Source organism: Gymnoscopelus microlampas (genome assembly GCF_963454915.1).
Source record: "Gymnoscopelus microlampas genome assembly, chromosome: 24".
Lineage (NCBI taxonomy): Eukaryota > Metazoa > Chordata > Actinopteri > Myctophiformes > Myctophidae > Gymnoscopelus > Gymnoscopelus microlampas.
In genome coordinates, this window is record NC_139961.1 from 32843490 (window position 1) to 32866904 (window position 23415).

General features: G+C 43.7%; 1 protein-coding gene across 1 annotated transcript in view; it reads right to left on the reverse strand.

Annotated features, from left to right (window-relative positions):
* Nucleotides 1-2457: 2457 nt before the first annotated feature.
* Nucleotides 2458-23415, reverse strand: part of nid2a (nidogen 2a (osteonidogen)) — a 55238-nt gene continuing 34280 nt past the window's right edge. Inside the window, exons 17-36 of the mRNA XM_084051638.1 lie at nucleotides 22938-23063; nucleotides 22507-22634; nucleotides 21849-21954; nucleotides 20970-21085; nucleotides 20284-20389; nucleotides 20008-20141; nucleotides 19520-19625; nucleotides 18755-18867; nucleotides 18538-18643; nucleotides 17732-17865; nucleotides 17275-17380; nucleotides 14059-14188; nucleotides 13685-13785; nucleotides 13394-13563; nucleotides 12917-13046; nucleotides 12058-12229; nucleotides 8569-8726; nucleotides 7920-8043; nucleotides 7288-7400; nucleotides 2458-4391 (exon numbers count right to left, since the gene is read on the reverse strand). Coding sequence (XP_083907764.1) covers nucleotides 7289-7400; nucleotides 7920-8043; nucleotides 8569-8726; nucleotides 12058-12229; nucleotides 12917-13046; nucleotides 13394-13563; nucleotides 13685-13785; nucleotides 14059-14188; nucleotides 17275-17380; nucleotides 17732-17865; nucleotides 18538-18643; nucleotides 18755-18867; nucleotides 19520-19625; nucleotides 20008-20141; nucleotides 20284-20389; nucleotides 20970-21085; nucleotides 21849-21954; nucleotides 22507-22634; nucleotides 22938-23063 — 2378 coding nt within the window. The 3' untranslated portion in view covers nucleotides 2458-4391; nucleotide 7288. The remainder of the gene's footprint in view (nucleotides 4392-7287; nucleotides 7401-7919; nucleotides 8044-8568; nucleotides 8727-12057; nucleotides 12230-12916; nucleotides 13047-13393; nucleotides 13564-13684; nucleotides 13786-14058; nucleotides 14189-17274; nucleotides 17381-17731; nucleotides 17866-18537; nucleotides 18644-18754; nucleotides 18868-19519; nucleotides 19626-20007; nucleotides 20142-20283; nucleotides 20390-20969; nucleotides 21086-21848; nucleotides 21955-22506; nucleotides 22635-22937; nucleotides 23064-23415) is intronic.

Consider the following 23415-nt stretch of genomic DNA (forward strand, 5'->3'; position numbering starts at 1 on the left):
GAAGACCATGCAAGTGAACAGAGTGTGTAAGAACCTCTGTGGTGCAGTGGTTTAGATATGGGGATTGCAACCAGAAGGTTCCCAGTTCAAATCAAACCAGGACATTTTCCCAACTCAGGCATTGTGAGCTTGTAGATCTGCTACTTTCACTACTTACCGCAGCTAAAAGTTTTGTGAACCTCTGGTTTAAAAGATGCTAATAATATCTTTGTTTATTGTAGCTACTCCACGTATTCATTAACTAATCTACTAATCTACAATGCTATTAAATGCGCCATGCATGCAATGTTGAGATTACATGGAATCCATCTATTTATTTATCTGCAGTACCGTCGCGGGGGTCGCCGTTAACCGCGGCGGTAAGGGGTGTGTTTTTGGGACGAGTGTTCCGTTACGGTAGATAAGCAAACTGAGATTCATGCTAACAGCCATAGGCGGATTAGGAAGAAACGGGCCCCTGGGCCGAGACACGCAAAAGGCCCCCCCGCCCCCTTCCGTGGGTGCACGCGCGCTGTGCGCGCATGCACACACCCACCCACGCGCACGTGAAGCGCGCGCGCGATTTTTTTGCGGTTAAATCTCGGTTAATAATGGAAATTAATAGGGTTTTTTTTCGGTTAAAAACGTCTGTGCACGGCGGCAGATAGGCTAATATAATGCATGTTTTACCTATAACTTAAATACAAAGAAATTGTTCGGTTATATTGCGGTTAATAAGGGAAATGATTAGGTTTTTTTATGTTAAAATTGTTAAAAAAATATGTTAACATTTTTTTTTATAAAAAAAAAAAAAAGGCTCAAGCTCAGGGGCCCCCCTAGCTCAGGGGCCCCTGGGCCTGGGCCCAGTCGGCCCGTTGGGTAATCCTCCTCTGCTAACAGCTAGCCTGATTAACGGAGGGTGCGTTGGAAAATACAGCACTGAGCGCACTGGCCAATACAAACTAATAGGCGAGTGTGCTTTCAAATGTACATATTTTTTGTTTCGATTGTATTGCTGTATTGTTGTATTGTGATTTCTGCTTTGGCAATGTAAACGTATGTTTTGTCATGCCAATAAAGCCCTTTGAATTGAATTGTGTGCTCCGGTGCGTAATTTCCGAACGCACCCTTGACTGAAGCTGCTGGGGCTATCAGTCAAAGATGGTTCAATAGCAAGATACGAAACTCCAGTTTACCTCCCGTTTCTGACGTAGGTGGACTCCAACTTGCTTCCGGTCTCCTAAAAAGGCGTGTCCACCTACGTCACGGGAGGTAAACTGGAGAGATTACTTTTTCAAACAACCACAGACTACTTTTTTTCGCCGATAAAGTATATAGTTAAGAACACTTCATTCATTATTTATCTTATCTGTTGATATTGTATAATCATACCCTGACTGTCCTCAAAGCAGTCAATGTAAATTGAAATACTCCAGCACTGACCTATAAGAGAATTGGGATTTGAACATAGAATCTCTGCACTGAGAGTTTGACGCTTAGACCACCACACCACCCGGCCACATGTTATAATTGTGTCTTAGATTAGTAAACTACTGTACCGTTCATTTGTATGTTAGCCCTCAATTAGTACAGTTAAGTTGAAATACTCCAGCACTTTTGAATTATCTTTCAGAAATTATCTTTCAGAAATAACCCCCCACCTTCACAGAACAATCAAATACTGCCATTGTGATTTGCATATCAAAAACTCAAGGAACAGTATATCAGTGATATTAATAATAATAATAATTATACCAGCTAACATCCCTGCCTTGTTGACATACTTATTTTAGCCTGCTTTACATTATGTTCTTTATGGTAGTTAGTTAATAACAATAATATCTTTGATTTATTGAAGTGAGGGAATGTATTCTACTATTTCTTGATACATTCCAGAAATCCCATCAGCGTGTTTTTGCGACGAGGTCTGACTTTTTGATGGTTACAGCCTGTAAGAGACATCAAATTTCTCTTTTGGGCCTTGAGTCCCAAGACTCAAGACCCTAAAGAGTCTTGAGTCGAACGCATTAGATCCAAGTAGACATCAAATTTCTCTTTTGGGCCTTGAGTCTTGGGACTTAAGGCCCAAAAGAGAAATTTGATGTCTACTTGGATCTAATGCGTTCGACTCAAGACTCTTTTGGGTCTTGAGTCTTGGGACTCAAGACTCAAATCCTGGAAATCAAATCCTGGAAATGGCAAATCAGCATGTCTCCCTGGGGTCTAGTGCTGTAATAGGGATAGACTCCTGTGTGACAATAAGCCCACTTGTAAAGTGCATGAGCCAAATGCTTCCTTGAAAATCATCAGCATTAACAAATGGTCTCAAGTTAATTTATGCATTTCATGTATATGTTGAATGACAATAAAAGTAAGTGTAAGACTGAAGAGTGTGAGACTGTGTACGTTTTAAAAGTTAAATATCTCATAGAACCACAGACTTAGGCAATGGCAGACAAAAGAAACACAAACTGCAAAGACTGTCAAGTCCTGAATCACATTTTATTGTCATAAATATCACCTCTTATAAAAAGATACAAAAAAAGAAGACTTTAAAAGTAGTGATAAAAAATATTTGGCAAAAAAGGATTTGTCATTTCATGTGAAATACAGATTAGTAGTGCAGAGAAATGCGTCAGTACTGTAATCACTGATGTCATCTCTATCATGGTACACAGGGATGGGAAACTAATCAGATTATCTGTAATCAGATCACAGTAATCTGATCATCAAACTGTAATCTGTTAGTCAATTAACAAAACAGCTATCATTTTCCATTTTACTTCATACCTTACAGATTTTTGGGGCACGGTAATCCACAAATAACTACAGGACATGTCAATGCAATCCAAACAATTACATCATTGATTAACATTTTAAGCAGGTAATGAGTATTTTGTAAATTAGTGATATTTGTGATGGTACAGGGCTCCATTCAACTTCCATTCCAATGCTACTGAATGGTGTCTGTGGCTAGAATCTCTAGCTTTGTTCAGACGGCAGGCAAATCCGATTTGTTTCTTAACCACTTAAACCCCATACGCGTGACCGGAGCCCCTCAGGACTCGATATACTAGTATCTTTTCTGTTTTCTGTTATTGTAGGGAAGGCTTTCGTTGAAAATAGCAGATGGACAAGCTCACAACGCTTGTCGATCTGCTATTTTCTGTGAAAGCTTTCCCCACAACACGGATTCTGGGGTTTAAGTGGTTAAATCTGATCTTTAGGACTGACTGTCCACACTGTTATTTGCAAGTGATCAAATGGAACTTGTGTAGTCACCTATGTGCAATGGTTGCTGTGGTAACAACGTAATGACATAGGTGTGAGTAATGTTCAAATTATACTCCATCGTACGACGCTGTCACTCACCAAAAATATCAGATCTACGAGCTATTTTTGGCAAGCAACACTGTTGTACAGCAAAGTATAAATCAGGCTTCAAGTGTCCAGATTGAGACAAATCTGATTGACCAAAATCAGTCTCCATGAGTTTTTCTTTTTTTTTTTGCTGTTAAGACTTGATAAAACGGATATCTGATTCCAATCTGGATAGGCCAAAAATCAGATTTGCTCTGCCAGTGTGAACATAGCCTCAGTGAATTCTACCAGTCTTCTTTGGATTATAGACCTAGAGAACATTCTTTCTTTTATTATAAAAACCTACTTTGACTACATGTTTAGACTGGCTGATGAAACTCTGAATCCAATAGCCACAGTGGCCATGTGACTAAAAAGCTACCCAGAATGCCCTGGCACAGCTACCCAGAATGCCCTGGCACAGCTACCCAGAATGCCCTGGTAGAGCTACCCAATGGGAGTTTGGCTCGAACAGGTCAACTATCTTAAAAACTCCTTTTGATTGACATAAAAACTAAACTCACATACAGCTTAAAACACTTCTTTTCTTTTTTTCCTTTGGATTGAATAGAAAAAATAAAAACAAAAAAAAACAATTCTCACATACAAAAATACAGTAGAAACAAACCCGAAAAATAAAAAATGAGGTATAAAACACATTTACAAAACATTTATTTGGTGGTGGTGGTGGTGGTGGTGGTGGTGGGGGAGGAGGGCAGGTCTAAGGAAAATAAACAGGGTTGGGGTGGGGGGGGGTGGGGGGGGGGTTGCACGGTTGTGTGGGTGTGAAAGAGGGAGGGGGGTTGGGGAGGGTTTGTAAATTCGCTCTGACGGCAGATGTGGCGACAAGGAAGCCGTCTCGCTCCCTTGTGAGTGTCCTTTTCTCCTCTGAGGCACCCAGAGAAGGATGTGTGTGTGTGTGTGTGTGTGTGTGTGTGTGTGTGTGTGTGTGTGTGTGTGTGCGCGTGCGTGTGCCCTCTCTTCAGGACGAGCACCAAAATTATAGCACCAAAGGACTCCGATGGGCCGCCGCTTCTGTAGTTAGTGGCTCCCTGCAATAACAAACAATAAATCACACACTTAGGAACCAAAAACTGTAAATTAACATTGGGCCACTGGCCGCACACGTTGGTGGAATAGCTCAGCAGCCTGAGCATCGGCTTTGTATTTAGCAGAGGATTGATCAGCCAAACCAGTGGTTCTCAAACCTTTTCAGGTCAAGGACCCCGAAAATATATTTGCCGAAAATAACAGATCTACAACTAACAGTGCGTCATGTTGTGATGCGTTGTGAGCTTGCAGATCAGCTATTTTTGCAATTTTGTGCACTTATCATGACATTTCCACTTTCCAGAATGCTAGGGTTCATGTGGTTAAGGTGGAGTTAATAGCAGTTAAACCAAATTGTTCCTGATCAAGACAGTAGGGATCCCATCTGTGCTTCGTAGATTTAAGCAAACAAATTGGGTCTGTTCTAATCTAAAGGTGAACAAACGGTGAATGTAGGTCAGCAGAGATCGAGAATTTCTCAACTTTGTGAGCGACGGGATGAAAAGGTTAAGTGCACTAATGACAGAACAAACACTCACGACATCCTGGGCAGATCACTACACTTGTGACGATAACAGCCTTTAAAGCCGTGTCAAAACGAGCGCCCAAAGCCTTAACAAGTGTGTTTAAGAGCTGTCATCATTGTCACAATTACAACACACGCACACACGGTGACAACTTTGAACCAAGCAGGTATTACTGCACTCTGGGGTTGGTTCGGGTTGACGTCACGTTTTCAATAACACACAACAGCTTTGGAGTTGAGATTTTAACCCATGTGGATGTGTCTCACACACACATACTGTACAGAAACGCACACGCACACTTTGTGTTGCATGGATTTTCTCATTTTCTCACATACGTCAGGTGTGCATTTTCCTTTGTGTGAGAGTGCATGTGCATGTCATCGCTGTTGGGCGCTAACCTTGTACTGTACGTATGTCCAAAACCGCTACCTACTTTTCATTGGTTTAACATTTATAAAACCCACAGATAGACTTAAAGTGATATTTCACTTTCAAATAAAATAAACATATTTCTTTTTAATTCAAAAAAAATGAAAAAGTAATCACGGCCCCCTCACGCATTAGAAGGACTCTCTAATGCACGAGGGGGCAGTGATTTTTCCATTCATTTTTTATATTTTGTTTTAATGTTTATTTTATTTGAAAGCGAAATATCCCTTTAACCACTTACCACCTGGTTTCCCTACTTTAGGCATATCATTACGGGCAAAAACCCCACAAATAGCAGATCTACAAGCCCAATATGCAAATATGTGAGCTTGTACATCAGCTATTTTCACTGTGACAAAGTCTAAAATAGGGCATTAATCTATGGAGATACGAGGTTTCAGCCCGACAGTGACGATATGTACGTACAGTAGGTGTGCAAGTTTGAGGACAACAATTTCCAGGGTTTTCAAGGTGCTAGTTTGAGGATTATCCTTGTGTTTAGTGGTCTACCTTTGTACTTTAAACACACTTAACACATGGCTTTTGAAGGATTTAATGCCATCTCCGACTCACAACAACACATCAAACATGACACACACACACACACACAGACAAAGAAATGAAGGTAGAAGGCCTTTAACAGCTGTGTAATCATTGTTCTTTAGTCTCTCTCGCTCTCTCACAGACACACACACACACACACACACACACACACACACACACACACACACACAAGGAAGACGAGTAGACAAGATATAGACAGTTGTATAATCATTGCCCTTTAGTCTCCCTGTCACACCTGCATTGCATGTGTGGGCGCGCGTGCGCACACACACACACACACACACACACACACACACACACACACACACACACACACACACACACACACACACACACACACACACACACACACACACACACACACACACACACACACAGGTATAGATGTGGAGTAAGGGTCTAGTCCAGCTGTGTGATGACTGTTCTTTAGAAGCAAAGTGATGAAACAGGACTGGTCTTCTCTCAGACAACAAAGGCTGCATTTACACAACACACACACGCACGCACGCACGCACGCACGCACGCACGCACGCACGCACGCACGCACGCACGCACGCACGCACGCACGCACGCACGCACGCACGCACGCACGCACGCACGCACGCACGCACGCACGCACGCACGCACGCACGCACGCACGCACGCACGCACGCACGCACGCACGCACGCACGCACGCACGCACGCACGCACACACACACACACACACACACACACACACACACACACACACACACACACACACACGGTTTTTAACCTGGGGAGCAACAGAACTTAACACCGTTGTGACCTTGTAGACTGGAGAAATTATTTTGGAAGTGATTGAATTCTTTTTAAAATAATGGAAATGGTTAGCGAAAAATAGGGACGCCATGTTGAAAGTGGTTAATGATGATTAGGTCTTTCAACAAGAGTTTATAACTGTGAATGTAACTGTCATAAACTGGAAAGAAAGCACGTTAACGTTTGAGTGTGCTATTTAACTCATTACATACACACACACACACACACACACACACACACACACACACACACACACACACACACACACACACACACACACACTGTGGCTATTATAAAGACCTACGTCAACTGTCCGATTGGTTGACTGGTGTTGACTGACACCATGACTTCAGTCCAGGCAGGTCAGTGAGCTCAGTGTCTATGTCAGAGGCACGAACACTTTTTTGTGTGTGTGTGTGTGTGTGTGTGTGTGTGTGTGTGTGTGTGTGTGTGTGTGTGTGTGTGTGTGTGTGTGTGTGCGCGTGTGTGCGTGTGTGCGCGTGTGTGCGTGTGTGTGCGTGTGTGTGTGTGTGTGTGTGTGTGTGTGAGCTCAGTGTCTGTGTCAGAGGCACAAACACGTCAACAGCAGCAGCTCACCTCATAGACAGCGGGTGGTTGCGATGGCGATGCCGTACAGGTGAGACCGCTGGTCAGGCAGGTACTCGTCTGTGAACTGACTGCTGTCCCTGTTCACCGCTATCACTCCATCCCTACAGAGAGAGAGAGAGAGAGAGAGAGAGAGAGACAGAGAGAGACAGAGAGAGAGAGAGAGACAGAGAGAGAGAGAGAGAGAGAGAGAAATGCATGTGAGACACAACAATAGACATCATCAATGGAAGAGTATACGTTGTCAGTTTTTAGTTTAGTTTTTGTTTACCCACTTAAGCCCTAGTCTCGCCTAGCCAGATGATCAGAGATCTGACATCATCTGGGGAAGTCTAAATTAATTTAGATAGAAAAACAACGCTAACAAACAACGCCCCTTGCACTGCTTTGAGAACCAACCCTGACACCGTCACATATGAAGGAACGCACTAAAGTCTTTGCATCGGTTCTATGGCGCCATTATTATTTTTAAATTTTCAAATTGTTTCCAACCAGTTTTAGGCCATTCATTGAATTTAGATGTCACCACACGTGTCAATAGGCCTCGGCCTATAATGACACACTCACGACAGGGAGAGCAGGGTTCATGTGGTTAAACCAGCACCGAGCATTAGACTGCGTACCTTCTCCAGTCAGTGTAGTAGAAGTGGTTTCTGTAGTAGACCATACTGAAGGGATAGTTGAGCGTGGGGTGGATCACCCTCCTTCCTGTTCCATCTGGAGATATACACTCCAAACGCTTAGTACCTGAGAGAGAGAGAGAGAGAGAGAGAGAGAGAGAGAGAGAGAGAGAGAGAGAGAGGGTGGGGGGGGGGATTAATTATAGTTGAGAAAGCGGGCTAGACAATTTATAAAAATGATATTATCTGTAATGTCTATGGCAGGGGTCTTCAACAGGGGGTCCTCACAGTTACTACAGGGGGGCCACCAGATCTTTGTGTGATATGATTTCTATGTTTTACATTAACCACTTGAACCCTAGCATCCCTATTCTGAGGAGAACTTTAGCCAAAAATAGCAGATGTAGCTCTCGAGCTTGTAGATCGGCTATTTTTGGCTAAGAGGTTTGGTGTAGAGGGAAAAAAGAGCAGACCAGGTAAAGAAAAAAAGTTAATCTGAAGCACAAGTTTATACAATATAGAGGGGGTCCCTGCTTCATCTCTCTCTCAGCTAGGGGGTCCTTAGCCTGAAAACGTTGAAGACCCCTGGTCTATGGTAATACTAGTAGTAATACTAGTATTACATTAGTAAAACTAGTAAGAGCAGTAGTACCTGCATCAGCCCAGCAGACTTGTCTAGATGAGGTGTCATAGGTGAGAGCGTTGGGCAAACCGATGCCGTCAGACACCACCACCCGTCGGTTGGTCCCCTCCACTGAGGCACACTCGATCTTAGGGGCCTCCCGGTTCCAATCCGTCCAGTATAGAGTCCTACACACAGACAGGAAGAGGAGGGAGGGAGAAGAGGAGAAATGGTAGAATGAGCTTTGGTTCTTGGACCTCAATTATTATAGTCTTTTACTTTTTCAAAAAAGAAAAGAGTGCCTTGAATCTTGTCATGGTCATTATGTCCAGAATGAATTTGACAGACAGATCTTCTGGTCCAAACACTACTATTCACTCTATTATCCCCACTACAGCTCTGAAATACATTGTGCTGATATGTGTGCTTGGCAAACTAGTTTTTTGAGTTGGAAACAAGTGCTTTACCCAGAACATGAGTGACTTGTTTTGGTTGGTGAGTACGGGCGTCTGGCTAATATTATGAGACAAGAGTTAAATAGACACACACACACGCACGCACGCACGCACACACGCACGCACGCACGCACGCACGCACGCACGCACGCACGCACGCACGCACGCACGCACGCACGCACGCACGCACGCACGCACGCACGCACGCACACACAATCAGCACCAGTCTCGGGGGAACCCGCCGTCTTGCACTGATGAGGTCACGACCACCTGTCTCGCACTGATGAGGTCACGGTCAGGTTACTCAAAGCAACGTGTGACCTTTGCCACCAACTCCACTTGGTGTACGTCTCTCCACGTCAGATCGCGTCTGAAAGCTCTAATGAGATAATACGTATACTGCACGCATATTGAGGAGCATGTCAAAGATGTTTCGTGGAACCCACGGCTTCTCTGTTCTGTAACTACAAGGTCACAGGTTCTATCCCACTGAAGCATCCTTGAGCAAAACACTGAGCCCCTATCAGCTCACCCATGGTAGGTTCCTCTGTATAAGACCATCTGCACAGCAACACCCTCAGGAGTTAATTTAACTCCATTTTGACTCCATGTACTAACAGTAAATATAAAGACACATCATTTTAAATGTGCGTGCACAAACAATAAATGATGATAAGTATGGTCTATGTGTGATGGATGAATCGTGTATTGTGAATAGTGAAAATAGCTACAAGTAGATTGGCTATTTAAGATATATGGAGATTTCTGCCTGACATACAGTAGCAATGATATACTTTATTGTCCCCCAGGGGTGTATACTAGGCCCTCTACATTGTCCCTCTACACCAAATCGCTTTGGTGGAAATAGCTGATTTACAAGCTTAAAATGCGGCGCAATGTGGCACGTTGTGAGCTTGTAGATCAGATTGGTTAGGCTTCAAGTAGTTAAATCAGGCTGTGTTCTGTAACTCTGAGAGTTACAGAGCCAAATCCACTTGGTTCAAATTGGGGTCTGTGGGCTAATGCATATCAAACTGGGGGTCCTTGAAATGTAAAAGGTTGAGAATCACTGAGCACACAGTCAGGGTGTGTGGCGGTGTGTGTGTGTGTGTGTGTGTGTGTGTGTGTGTGTGTGTGTGTGTGTGTGTGTGTGAGCTGCAGTCGTGCTGTTATTCATCTAGAGATGATAGGCTACATGTGGAGCTCGTCCCTGGGAACCACAGGTAATACACACCACATGAGAGCCCTGTCTGATCCCGCCTGCTACTTAATCAGTTACGTTAAGGTACATTTAAGCACGTATTCATGTGCCTGTGTGTGTGTGTGTGTGTGTGTGTGTGTGTGTGTGTGTGTGTGTGTGTGTGTGTGTGTGTGTGTGTGTGTGTGTGTGTGTGTGTGTGATGTCTGCTCTCACTGATGTTTTCTTTCCTCCAGCATTTTGTAATATTTTGTCACAATGACGTTTGTGTTATGTTGTGCGAGTGTGTAATGCAAGCTTATTTACGTATGTGTGTGTGTGTGTGTGTGTGTGTGCGTGCGTGCGTGCGTGCACGGTTAGACACACGTGTCTAACCTCAGAAAACATGGAGCTTACGCTTAATCATAATTTAAGCCATGCGAAGCAGTGATTACTTTAAGAGCTTGGCTATTTATCAGAACACACATGCACCCGCACGCACATACACACACACACACACACACACACACACACACACACACACACACACACACACACACACACACACACACACACACACACACACACACACACACACACACACACACACACACTTGGCCCTGAGTCAGATAAAACTTTACACTGTTGACCCAGTAATTTGAAACACACATTTGGGGTTTTATGATTCAAGTTATTGCTGTTGCACTCAATGATTTGTATCACCACATTAACACACGTGCGCACGCACGCACGCATGCACGCACACACACACACACACACATTTTGCGTTATTGTTTTTATATTTAGTGATTTGTATCAAACTATCACAGACAAGAGCACAACAACACACGCGTGCGTGCGCACACACACACACACACACACACACACACGCACACGATTAGCTGTGATAATGAAAACCACATGCTGTTCCTGGAAAGCTGTTTCAGTGATACTCTGCTTTACATTGGTATGTCCCTGTGTGTGCTTACGTGCGTGCGTGCATGTTTTGCTACATTTTAATAGCGTCACTAAACCCAGTCAGGTTTTCTTGGCACGACCCGGTTGAACACACAACGAGAAGGCACTAAAATGTTTATAACAGCGTCATGACACTACAAGACGTGTCGTTAACATAACATATTCCTCATTAAAGGAACAATCTGCGCTTTAAAGCTAACATTCACATACACTGTCCCTGGGGTCTCTGGCAGCCTGTGAACACAAACAACGCTCTTCCAAAGCCAGAAAGCAGGAAAGGAGCCAGGACTAATCTGAGACATTCTGTTTCTGGTCCTGAGTTGTTGAACGAAATGGAAAAGTATTTAAATCCATATGGGCTGAATTTCATAGTGTTGTTGCCCACAGATTGTTGCGAAACGAAATAATCAAACCAACCCAACCCAATAATAAACCACCTAGCCTAGCATGTGCCTGTCAGTCATACAGGATGGACTGTCCCAACATGTCTCTAGTGCAGTGGTTCTCAACCGTGGTCCGTGACCCCCATAAATAATCATATTTGAACTGGGGACCCCCCCAATGCTAACAAGCACTTGTATTTGTAGGAGTTGAGGCATTACATGTTTTTTTACTCTGTACCACAGATAAATATTGTGAAAATAGCCGATCTACAAGCTAATTTTCACAAATTTAGCCTCTTTCTTATATCATTTGACAATTTGGCCAATGTTTAGTTTGTTGATTACTTTCGATACAGTAATGATATTTTAAATATTAAATTAAAGTATTACATTGTTTCATTACATTGTCTTAAATTGTCACTTCACTGTCATCTGGGGACCCCCCCAAAATCACAGGTTGAGAACCACTGGTTTAGACAGACAGACAGACAGACAGACAGACAGACAGACAGACAGACAGACTCACCCGGTAGAGGAGACAGCGATGATGGCGCGGGGGTTGACCAGGTCGGTGTCGAACAGCGTCTGCCTGTTGCTGCCGTCCAGGTTGGAGCGTTCGATCTTATCGGGGGTGGAGTCCACCCAAAACATCCACCTGCGAGCCACGTCTAGAGACAGACCCTCTGGGCTGGTGAGATCTACAGAGACAGAGGAGGAGCCAGGCATTTGGTCAATCATTTTTATTGGCTTTTTCCGTGGGCATTTAGGGTCATTGAACAGTTTTACGTTCAGTCGCATCTTTCACGACTAAGGATTAATGCACTCTATAGATCTAAGTGACCAATGTGAAGAACAGAAAAGATAAAATACCAAAAAAAAGAGAAAAATAAACGAGTGGACAATAATACAAGGACAGGCATTTGAAACACTTCAACCCTATGCTTAGTTTCCCAAAACAGTGGGTCGGGACCCATTTGTGGCTCGCGGATCCATTTTTGTGGGTCGCGAGTGAATATCCATTAATTTTTTTGTTTCCTACATTTTATCATTAATAATAACTTTTTAAAAGATTTCATAAAGATTTCCACAAAAGCATTTCAGGAATAAAAGAAAAAATTAATCAAAGAAATTCGATTTTTGAAAATAAGTAGTGAAAATAGCAGATCTGCAAAGCTCGCAACGCGGCACAAAACAACGTGTTGTGAGCTTGTAGATCTGCTATTTTCACTAGTTTGGGTCCCGGGAAACGCCTAATTTCTCTTTTGGGTCTTGAGATAAAAAGTGTGGGAACCACTGGCTCAGTTGATCGGATTCCCATGGGAACACTGTGTTGTGACCTTGTAGACCAGCTATTCATCGTGTGTGTACTGTACGGATGTTGGTACCTGTGTTAATGAGTATCTCAGGCTCTGCCCCAGGCTCCATTGAAGCTCTGCTGATGGTCCTTCCAGCCAGATCTGACCAATACACCTTGTTCTCCTTACAGTCATAGTCCACACCAACCACGATGGAGCCCTGCGTACGCACACACACATGTTCAATTCTTTACATCCACATAGCAGCAAGCCAGCACAGGACACAAACACTGTTGTCACACAAAATGCCAGTGCATCGGCAGTTCAAGTTCATGGCATCATCAACGATTTTAACCAAACATTCGGAAATAGACAAGCTATCGACGCACACACACACACACACACACACACACACACACACACACACACACACACACACACACACACACACACACACACACACACACACACACACACACACACACACACTCGCACAGTCAGTCCAGTTTTGTGTAGCCATATTATTGCCCACTGTAAATCATCAGTAAATCGATCAATAAATCTTACATGTAGAGCCAGTAGCGTCTTGGCGCGGGAGGGGTCTAGTCTGGTGCCGTTGAGAGGCAGCGCTCCTATTTGCTGTCCCTGAGCGTAGAGCAGAGTGATGTCAGAGGGGGGCGGAGTCACATCTGGGCGGGGCAGAGGGCGCATGGTGGGAGGAGCCACCGTGGAAATACCTGGGATGGGATTGGGAGGGAAAAGATTCCTTATGAATAGCATGACAAAAGGCACTTACAAAGTATTATTGTAATGCATATATTTGTGGTCTCTAGATAGATAAGAAAGATGTATACATACATGCAGGTTTCACCACATCGTGGGATCGAGTCCCGGGAACCTCGCGCCCATCCTGATCCACACACCAGCAGTAACTGGTGTCTCCATAACACTGCACCGCACTGAGGGAGACACACACACAGACAGACCATCAGAGAGAGGACAGACAGACAGAGACAGACAGACAGAGAGACTTGAGGATAACCTGAGCACTTCTCCTTTGGTCTACCGAAGAATTGGTTTGTGACAATTCCTTTTCGGCGGTAACACAACACTTGTGCGTGCTTGAGTGTGTGTGTGTGTGTGTGTGTGTGTGTGTGTGTGTGTGTGTGTGTGTGTGTGTGTGTGTGTGTGTGTGTGTGTGTGTGTGTGTGTGTGTGTGTGTGTGCACATACCTGAACTGTCCGTCTTGCTCACATTGTGGTAGGTAGTGGTGGGGGGCAGGGTTCCCACCGTAATGCTCCATCAGGCTAGCCCTCCAGCGCTCACACACAGTCTCAGGACGCAGTGTCGGTCCCACCGAGACTAAGAAAAACCACACCCAACACACTGGTTACGTATTTGCAGCAATACTTGGTTTTGAATGATTTTTAAAACAACAAGTACCGGTATATTTCAGTATATATTAACATCTCTCTTCATTTCTATTCTGTCCTTTTCTTTGCCTTTCTCCTTTCTTCTCTGTTCCCTTCTTTCCTCTCCTCATTCATCCTTTCCTCACTCCTATGACCTAGCTACCTAGAGGAGAGTTTACATGGTGGTGACAGGGACAGCACCTGATTTAAATCCTGGAGAGAGAGCATGTGCGGATTGTGCGCACGCACGGCGGCACGCACACGCTCGCACGCTCGCACGCACGCACGCACGCACGCACGCACGCACGCACGCGCACACACACACACACACACACACACACACACACACACACACACACACACACACACACACACACACACACACACTTATCTTGCTTGTGTAAGGCCCTCTCACTGCCATATACTCTTACAAACTGTTTATGTTGTTAAATCTTTTTAATGGGAGACGTTTTAAAACTAAACCCTAAAACCACTTAAGACTTCTGCTCATGTTTACACTTAACTCTCTCTCTCTCTTCTCTCTTTCTGTCCATCTCCTGCTCCATTACTCTTACCCGTTTCCCCCTTCTACTTAGTTGTCGCTCTCTCTCTCTCTCTGACACAAACTATTTCTCTCTCACTATTTCTCACACTCTTTTTCCATTGTAGGTCTCTCTCTCTCTCTCTCTCTCTCTCTCTCTCTCTCTCGGTTTCCTTCTATCTCTGTCTGTTTGTTATGGAAGAATTAAAGTAAAATGACACCTTATATTGTTACATAGTTCACCTTTGGCCTTATGATGACCATTGTGATATATCATAAAGTCATGATGCCATGACACAGGCCTGGTATCTATTATTTTGGGTACAGCGTGGTCCTGTGACACAAGCACTTCCTCTCGTATCTTTGTATACGCTGTGCTCTCTCTCTCCCTGCTTTTGTTAGAGAACTACTTGACCACAAACAGGCTGGTGGTCAGTGTTTAATGTACTTCTTCCATGAGCTCATGTATTAAACTTCTATCTTATAATGTCTTACAATCTCCTACCACCTTTGCCTCAACAATTACTGTTAGATACAGAATTCCCCAACACTGTGAAAAAGGACTCTAATACTATGGATTTAAACTTGTCTTTCAGATGGAAGAAAAGATAGATTGAAGGGGTAAGAGAGAGAGAGAATATTTGAGAGATGGGTGAGAAGAGCACACACTGTCCCTTGGCAAGAGATCACAGAGGTAAGACACAAAACCAGGAAAGAGAGAGAGACAGAGAATGACAGAGAGAGAGAGAGAGTGAGCCTGCACTTTCTGAAGGACTGTTACAGTAACTGTAACGGTGCGTTGCTCCATATAAACAGCCAAATAACCTTGTTAAAGGACATAAAAAGGTGAAATATGGAGATTTCTGCCCTACAGCGACACACTGTGCATGTGTATGTCCGCTCAGTGGACAGGCCTGTCTGGACCATGGATCATAACGACTCAACGTCATGTCCTTAAAATATGGATACAGTGAAAGTTAAAGGAGAAAAAAGGGAAAAGACAACTTGTAAGTGTGTCAATGCATGTGGTACATGTGTGTGTGTGTGTGTGTGTGTATGTATGTATGTATGTATGTATGTATGTATGTACAGTATGTATGTATGTATGTATGTATGTATGTATGTATGTATGTATGTATGTATGTATGTATGTATGTATGTATGTATGTATGTATGTATGTATGTATGTATGTATGTATGTATGTATGTATGTATGTATGTATGTATGATTGCATCTATGTATACACATGTGTAAATATACAAATAAACAAAGGTCTCTATGTGTTTGTGTCCATTAATGCTTGTGTGGCTGCGGAGGGCGGGACACAGTATTGCCACTCAGCCGTTCAACCAAAACGTCATGTTTTGGGCTGGTTGCCTAGCAGCAACTGGCACCGCGTCGTAAGGCCCAATGACCACATGACCTGTTTGGTTGGTCCTAAATAGAATTTATAGAATGAACTGACCACTCCATGCCTCTGTGTGTGCTTGTATGTGTTTGTGTGTGTGTGTGTGTGTGTGTGTGTGTGTGTGTGTGTGTGTGTGTGTGTGTGTGTGTGCGTGCGTGCGTGCGTGCGTGCGTGCGTGCGTGCGTGCGTGCGTGCGTGCGTGCGTGCGTGCGTGCGTGCGTGCGTGCGTGCGTGCGTGCGTGCGTGTGACAGAAAGACAGAAGAGGAGTTCCACTTCTAAATAAGGGAATTGTAAAACGCCAACGCATGTTTGTCCTTGAACACAAAACAAAAAAAATCCAAATAAAGACTTTCATTTAGAAATGTTCGCTCAATAAATCGAAGACCCATTTCCACAGCTGTGTAACACATTATTAAAGTATTACATGAACACGTAAGAAAAGATGACAGAGAGACTTCCAAAGTAAATCTAATATGTCATTTTCTTTTTTTTTCTGTTCAAAAGCTTGTTCAAGTAATCCTGGCAGTTTCCAAAGCAGAGTTCCTTTATCCGGCTGTGTATATCAAGTACCAGGCCAAGTTCTAGGGTCAGACTCAGCACACTCTTCTACTTCCAAAGTCCATATTTCATCAACTTTAGTTGGTATCGCGCCAAACATGAACTAGTCTGCTCTTACGCCTATTTCTACTTAGTTGAGTGCCGGTGTCTTGCACCAAAAACAGTCGATCTACAAGCTCACAAAGCGTCGCTCTGCGATGCGATGTAACCTTGTAGATCGGCTAATTTTGATGCGCAATGTGCAACCAAGTACAAATCATCACATTCTGCTTGGTGACTGGCCTTTGATTGAATAGAAGATATATATATATATGTTATCGAAAGCTCATGTGGAGAATCTATTTTTACTTTTTTTAGGTTTCTGAGATTTCCAGATTTTTAAGACTATGTTAAGAAAGGCACGTTATGGCTTTCACGACAATGTTGCCTATTTCCGCTAGGAAAAGGTCAAGCTATTGTAAATGATTACAATCACTGATTATGATTATGATGAGGGGGAAAAAACATAAAAAGAAGCCCATTCTCACCTGGTTTGTCACAGTCTCTGGGTGATGTACCAGGTGGTGTTCTGGTTCCTGTCCTCTCCTGTCCCAGACTGTCCACACACCAGCAATGTCCAGTAGAGCCGTGGCACTGCAATACACAACATAAACATAAGCGAAACAATAACTCTTCTGTCTGTCTGTCGATGAGTCGGTCAGTCCGTCGGCCTATCAACCTATCTATCTATATAAAAAAGAGGTTCCCAAACTTTTTAGCTTGAGAAATGTTATGTCTCCCCGGGCCTGAACTAGTGAAAACAGCAGATCTGCAAGCTCACAACATGTTGCAATGCGAAAAAAAAACAAAAAAAAAACAATAACTTAGGAAACAAATAATAAAGGGGTATTCACTCCCGACCCATAAGTGGTCCGCGACCCACATATATGGGTCCCGACTCCCGACACACTGTTTGGGAACCAGTGACATAAACCATAGTTTTACCTGTTGAGGTGCGTACTGTCCAGTAGCATCACACTGAGGTACAAAGGCTCCAACAATAGGATAACCCTCTGGGCTGGTGGTCTGAATGCTGTCTCTGTGATGCTCACACTGGCTCTTAGGACGCACTGGTTCATCTGGAGAGAGAAGAGTATTTTAATGATATAATCGACTGGTAATGATTTACTAACCGTTCCCATATTGAGCTATCAAAACTCCACTGCTGGGCTATTTCTGCACACCGCTTGGAAAGACTAAGCAGAATGTTGACCCTTCTGAGACCCGTGTGTCACCACTGACATCACCATATTAAAAGAGGTGCTTGTGTTTGGCCCACATTGCAGTTGCATCATGGCCGTGCCTGCTTTGCACTCGACAACAGCCGCCCAGTCAAAACCTTCCAAAGCAGGGACTCTGCCAAGAGATTTATCCCAGCTCCAGTCATCTCTCATCTGGACGCCCTCACAGCTGGTTGGCTGTTCTCTTTGGCCACTGGCAGCCCAAATCCAAATTGGAATCAGGTTGTTTTTATGAAGTCCGAACAGAAAAAAAAACAAAACACGGGAGCATGGGAGCTGATTTAGCTCTCTAAAAATAACAGATATACTACTTACTCACGACGAGTCGCATCATCGTACGACTCGTAAATCAGGCTTCCGCGTCCGAGTGTCCAGAGACTGAGACACATCTTTAGAAAGATTTGAATTATCTTTCAAACCACACGCCACAGTAACCAATGCCTCCACCCAACATTGGCAGTTGCACATCAACTCGGTCCATAAATCATCCCAAGAAAAACTCATTCTCACCTGGTTTGTTACAGTCTTTGGTTGGTGTGCCAGGTGACGTTCTGGTTCCTGTCCTCTCCTGGCCCAGCTGGTCCACACACCAGCAATGTCCAGTGGAGCTGTGGCACTGCAATACACACAATCATATTAACAACAACAGCAACAGCAGCAGATGCAATAAGAACAACAATTGTGTTTTATCTATCAAAACAGCTATCAAGATGGAGCAGAGTTGTACCTGTTGAGCGGTGTACTGTCCATTATCATCACACTGAGGTATGAAGGCTCCTGGACTGGTCTGCACATTGTCTCTGTGGTGTTCACAGTGGGTCTTGGGACGGACCTCTTCAACTGAAGAGAGGAAACATTCAGACAGTCAGTATAAGATAGTAGAATAGAAGAAATAAAACACAGGGTGAAATGATGAATCCCTACTTTCTTTTGCCCTATAATTTCATATCCCCAAGTTCAACCCCCCCCCCCCCCCCCCCCCCCCCCCCCCCCATATCTCTCTTTCTGTCACACATGCACACGCAACACACATACACATACACATACACGCACACGCACACGCGCACACACACACACACACACACACACACACACACACACACACACACACACACACACACACACACACACACACACACACACCTGTCATGAGACATTCCAGGGCTATGACCCTATGACCTGACCAATACACAACAACTCACAGCTTATTACACACACACACACACACACACACACACACACACACACACACACACACACACACACACACACACACACACACACACACACACACACACACACACACACACACACACACACACACACACACACACACACACACACACACACACACAGGGTCTGTTTGGTTTGGCGCAGAGTTTAGGAATGATAAATGACAAAGGTCAGGGTTTAGCCAGAGAGCCTTGGTGAGCCAGGATGTAATACACCTGTTGAACCATTTCTATGTCTGGGTTTTTTCTCTTCTTCTCACCTGGTCTGTGGCAGTCTGTGGGGGGTGTACCGGGAGTCGTCCTGGTTCCTGCTCTCTCCTGCCCGCTATTGTCCACGCACCAGCAATGTCCCGAGGAGCCGTGACACTGAAAACGATGACGATGACATTATTTATGAGAACCAAGAATCAGGAGAATAAAAAGAATCAAGACATTGTTTATAAAGAAGTTGTAAGGTGCTTAAAATCACTTTGCATCAAATAGTACAAGTGGCACTGCAGCGCTACACACGCAATAATATTCACCACTCGAATCCTAGTGCCCCTATTCTGGGGGCGAACATTCCGCAAAAATAGCCTGTCTACGAGCTCACATCCCTATATACTTTGTCGTGTGACGATCTGCTATTTTTTGGGCCTGTGACGACATGTCCAAAATAGGGACCATCGCATCAGGGTCTTGAGCAAACCGATAAAATACGGAGACAGGGTTTAACGTGGCTTGAATACAAACATAGGCAACAGCTGACCTGCAGTGGTCTGTACTGGCCCTCTTCATCACACTGAGGTACGAAGGCTCCGACGATAGGATAACCCTCTGGACTGGTGGTCTGTACGCTGTCTCTGTGATGCTCACACCGGCCCTTAGGACGCACTGTTTCATCTGGAGAGAGAGGCATCATGATGTAGTTGCATCATGTAACATCACCAGACAATTAGGCAGGTATTACACGGGATAAAACGTCAACAGCTTTTTTTTCTGGAACATATTTTGGGTGTCGGCAGAATTTGACCATCATTCTCACCTGGCTTGTCGCAGGCTGTGGGTGGCGTACCGGGTGGTGTCCTGGTTCCTGTCCTCTCCTGGCCCACATTGTCCACACACCAGCAATGTCCAGTGGAGCCGTGGCACTGCAATCCGTTATCAATCATTATAGTGTGTCCATTATGTACGTTCATTCACACATACAGCACTTTTTTTTAATATATCACTAACCAGACTTTATTTTCCCTGGGTGAGAGGAGTGATAAAAGCACCAAGAGGGTGATAACCTATAACTGTTACTAGCCGAGGAACTATAGATGTCAAACATGACCACCACGGCTGCTGAGTTGATCAAACGCTATTTTCTCACTGTCTTTGTGACTAAATAATGCTAAAGGTATTTGATAAACAATGTAGTGCACAGCAGATTAATACACATTTAGAGATTTAAAGATTTGGGGCTTTTCAGGTTGTTGTTGTTGAAGTCACAGACAAAGCTGGATCAAGCAATTAAACAATACAAAAAGTACTATGGTCTGAACTAACCTGTAATGGTCTGAACTAACCTGTAATAGTCTGTACTAAGTTGTAATGGTCTGTACTAAGTTGTAATGGTCTGTACTAAGTTGTAATGGTCTGTACTAAGTTGTAATGGTCTGTACTAACCTGTAATGGTCTGTACTAAACTGTAATGGCTTGAATTAACCTGTAATGGTCTGTACTAACCTGTAATGGTCTGTACTGTCCCTCTTCATCACATTGAGGTATGAAGGCTCCTGGACTGCTGGTCTGAGCACTGTCTCTGAAGTGTTCACAATGGGTCTTGGGACGCACTGGTTCAACTGGAGAGAGGAAAGACAAACAAACATACACAAGTTATTAACACAACAAGCATGTTCTTCTAATGAGGTGCGTGAGGTCTAATGGCAGGGTAGGTTTAACCACTTAAACCCTATATACTTAGTTGACCGTGGTGACGTCCCCCCCATACTTGCTCCTTTTTTCCATCTACACCAAAACTGCTATATTTGTTGAATGTTCACACCAGAATTGGGACTCTTCATGTGGTTGAACCCTATATACTTTGTTGTATTTCAAATAGTGAAAATATTTTCACAGAAACTTCGCCTATTTTCACCTATTTTTTTCTGAATGTTTGCTTTTTATGACGCTAGGGCTCCTGTGGTTAAAAGAGCTAGGGCAGGCATGGGCAGTGTGGGATAATCTACTAGCATGCTTCCCACATGTTGGCAGCACAGTCTGGAGAAAGACATATCTGTACAGTATATTGTCAACTGTTTATTAGAATACGGGTAAACTGGAATTCCCCAATGGTCCGCATTGAATTCTCTATGTACTGTATCATCATGTAACTCATTGCTACAATATGTTAGACTTTGGTTTGCATTTGATCAGTTAAAATGCAAAACGCTGCCAACAATGTTATAAAAGCAATAATACACTCAAGGCCATGCTACATCATATTATACGACAGCTATGCTTGTTGGAGGCATTCCGCTTCATGCTGTGCCAACAACACCTATAGCTATTATACCGTTTAATCACAGTTGACGCTGCAACAACCAAATATGGCTTCATTCTCACCTGGTTTATCGCAGTCTGTGGAGGGTGTACCAGGTGTCGTCCTGGTTCCTGGTCTCTCCTGCCCCCTATTGTCCACACACCAGCAATGTCCAGAGGAACCGTGACACTACAGAGCATTTACAGAAAATGTGATTGATTGATTGATTGATTGAATACTTTATTAGCAGTTTGCAAAGAGGTTGCTAAGAGGATTTTAAACCCAAGAAAGCCTATGGCTTGCTTCCATAGGGGTCCTTTGTACTCAATTCATCGAAACAATTAATGACAATTATACACTACTATGCAAAACATCATATAAACAGGGGGCTAGGCTTTGACTTTTACAGGGGCCAGTTTCGAATTGCAGCTACCTGTAAGTGCTCTTTTAGAGCGGTTTTAAAGGAGAGTAGGGATTTACACTCCTTTAAGTCGTTAGTAGGGCGTTCCACATTTTTGTGGCATAGCAGGAGAACAAATTTAACCCCTTGTGTGCGCCAAATCTGGGTTAAACGGATTAATAAACGTGTTATGCACGTACGTATGCATTTCAAACAGTGGTTGTCAAAGTGGCGTCCGGGTACCCCCAGGGGTCCTTCAGGGGGTTAGAGAGGGTCCCCAGTTAAATGACTGATAGTTAGCAACCAAATGGATGAATGAAAACATTGTACAGGACGCTGACCTGTAGTGGTATGTACTGTCCCTCAGCATCACACTGAGGTACGAAGGCTCCAACTACAGGGAAAGGCTCTGGGCCGCTGTCTCTGTGATGCTCACAGTGGGTCTTAGGACGTGTCGGTTGTGTTTGACCTGTTGAGAAACAATGAGGCGATAATGAACAACATGCGACAATTTAAAACGCCATACATTCTGCTTTCTCATGAACTTTTGTAGAACCTGTACTGCATGCTCCATTCAAAAATGCATTTGAAAGTCGACAAATGTACGTAGATCATATATGCGTAAACCTTTGACATATCAAAAGAAGTGAATATGCCTCCTTAAAATAGAAATGATATAGCATATAGCAGGTAAATATATCTCCTCAATTAAGTGTTGTAGTAACACAGTCTCAGAATAAATATAATAATACTGTACATATAGTTTACTCACCATCCTGCACAGTACAATAGACGCCATCACCATAGTATCCAGGCTGGCACTGACACTGGAAGGATCCCAGGCCGTTGGTACAGCTAGCATGGGCGTGGCAAGGAGAGGACCGGCATTCATCCACATCTGGAAAACAACCGACCAAAAATATTATGAACAGAAACTCACAAACTCACAGAATATTCTAAATGAATACATAAAAATGTGCAAAGCAAGTTATGCATATTATATGATCACTTTAATGTAAAAGCTGGGTTTGGACCTAAATTCGTCAAGTGCTCACGGTGGCCAAAATGGCCGCTGTGTGAATATGGTAGATCAAAGTGGGGTCCCCAGAACCAAAGGGACCTTTACAGGCCTGTAACTCTGAGAGTGTAAAAAATTCAACCAAATGGATCCATTTGGGTCCAGCTAAATTATTGATAGTAACTTAGGAAACAAATGGACCTTGAGAGGTCTGTAACTCTCAGAGTTATCG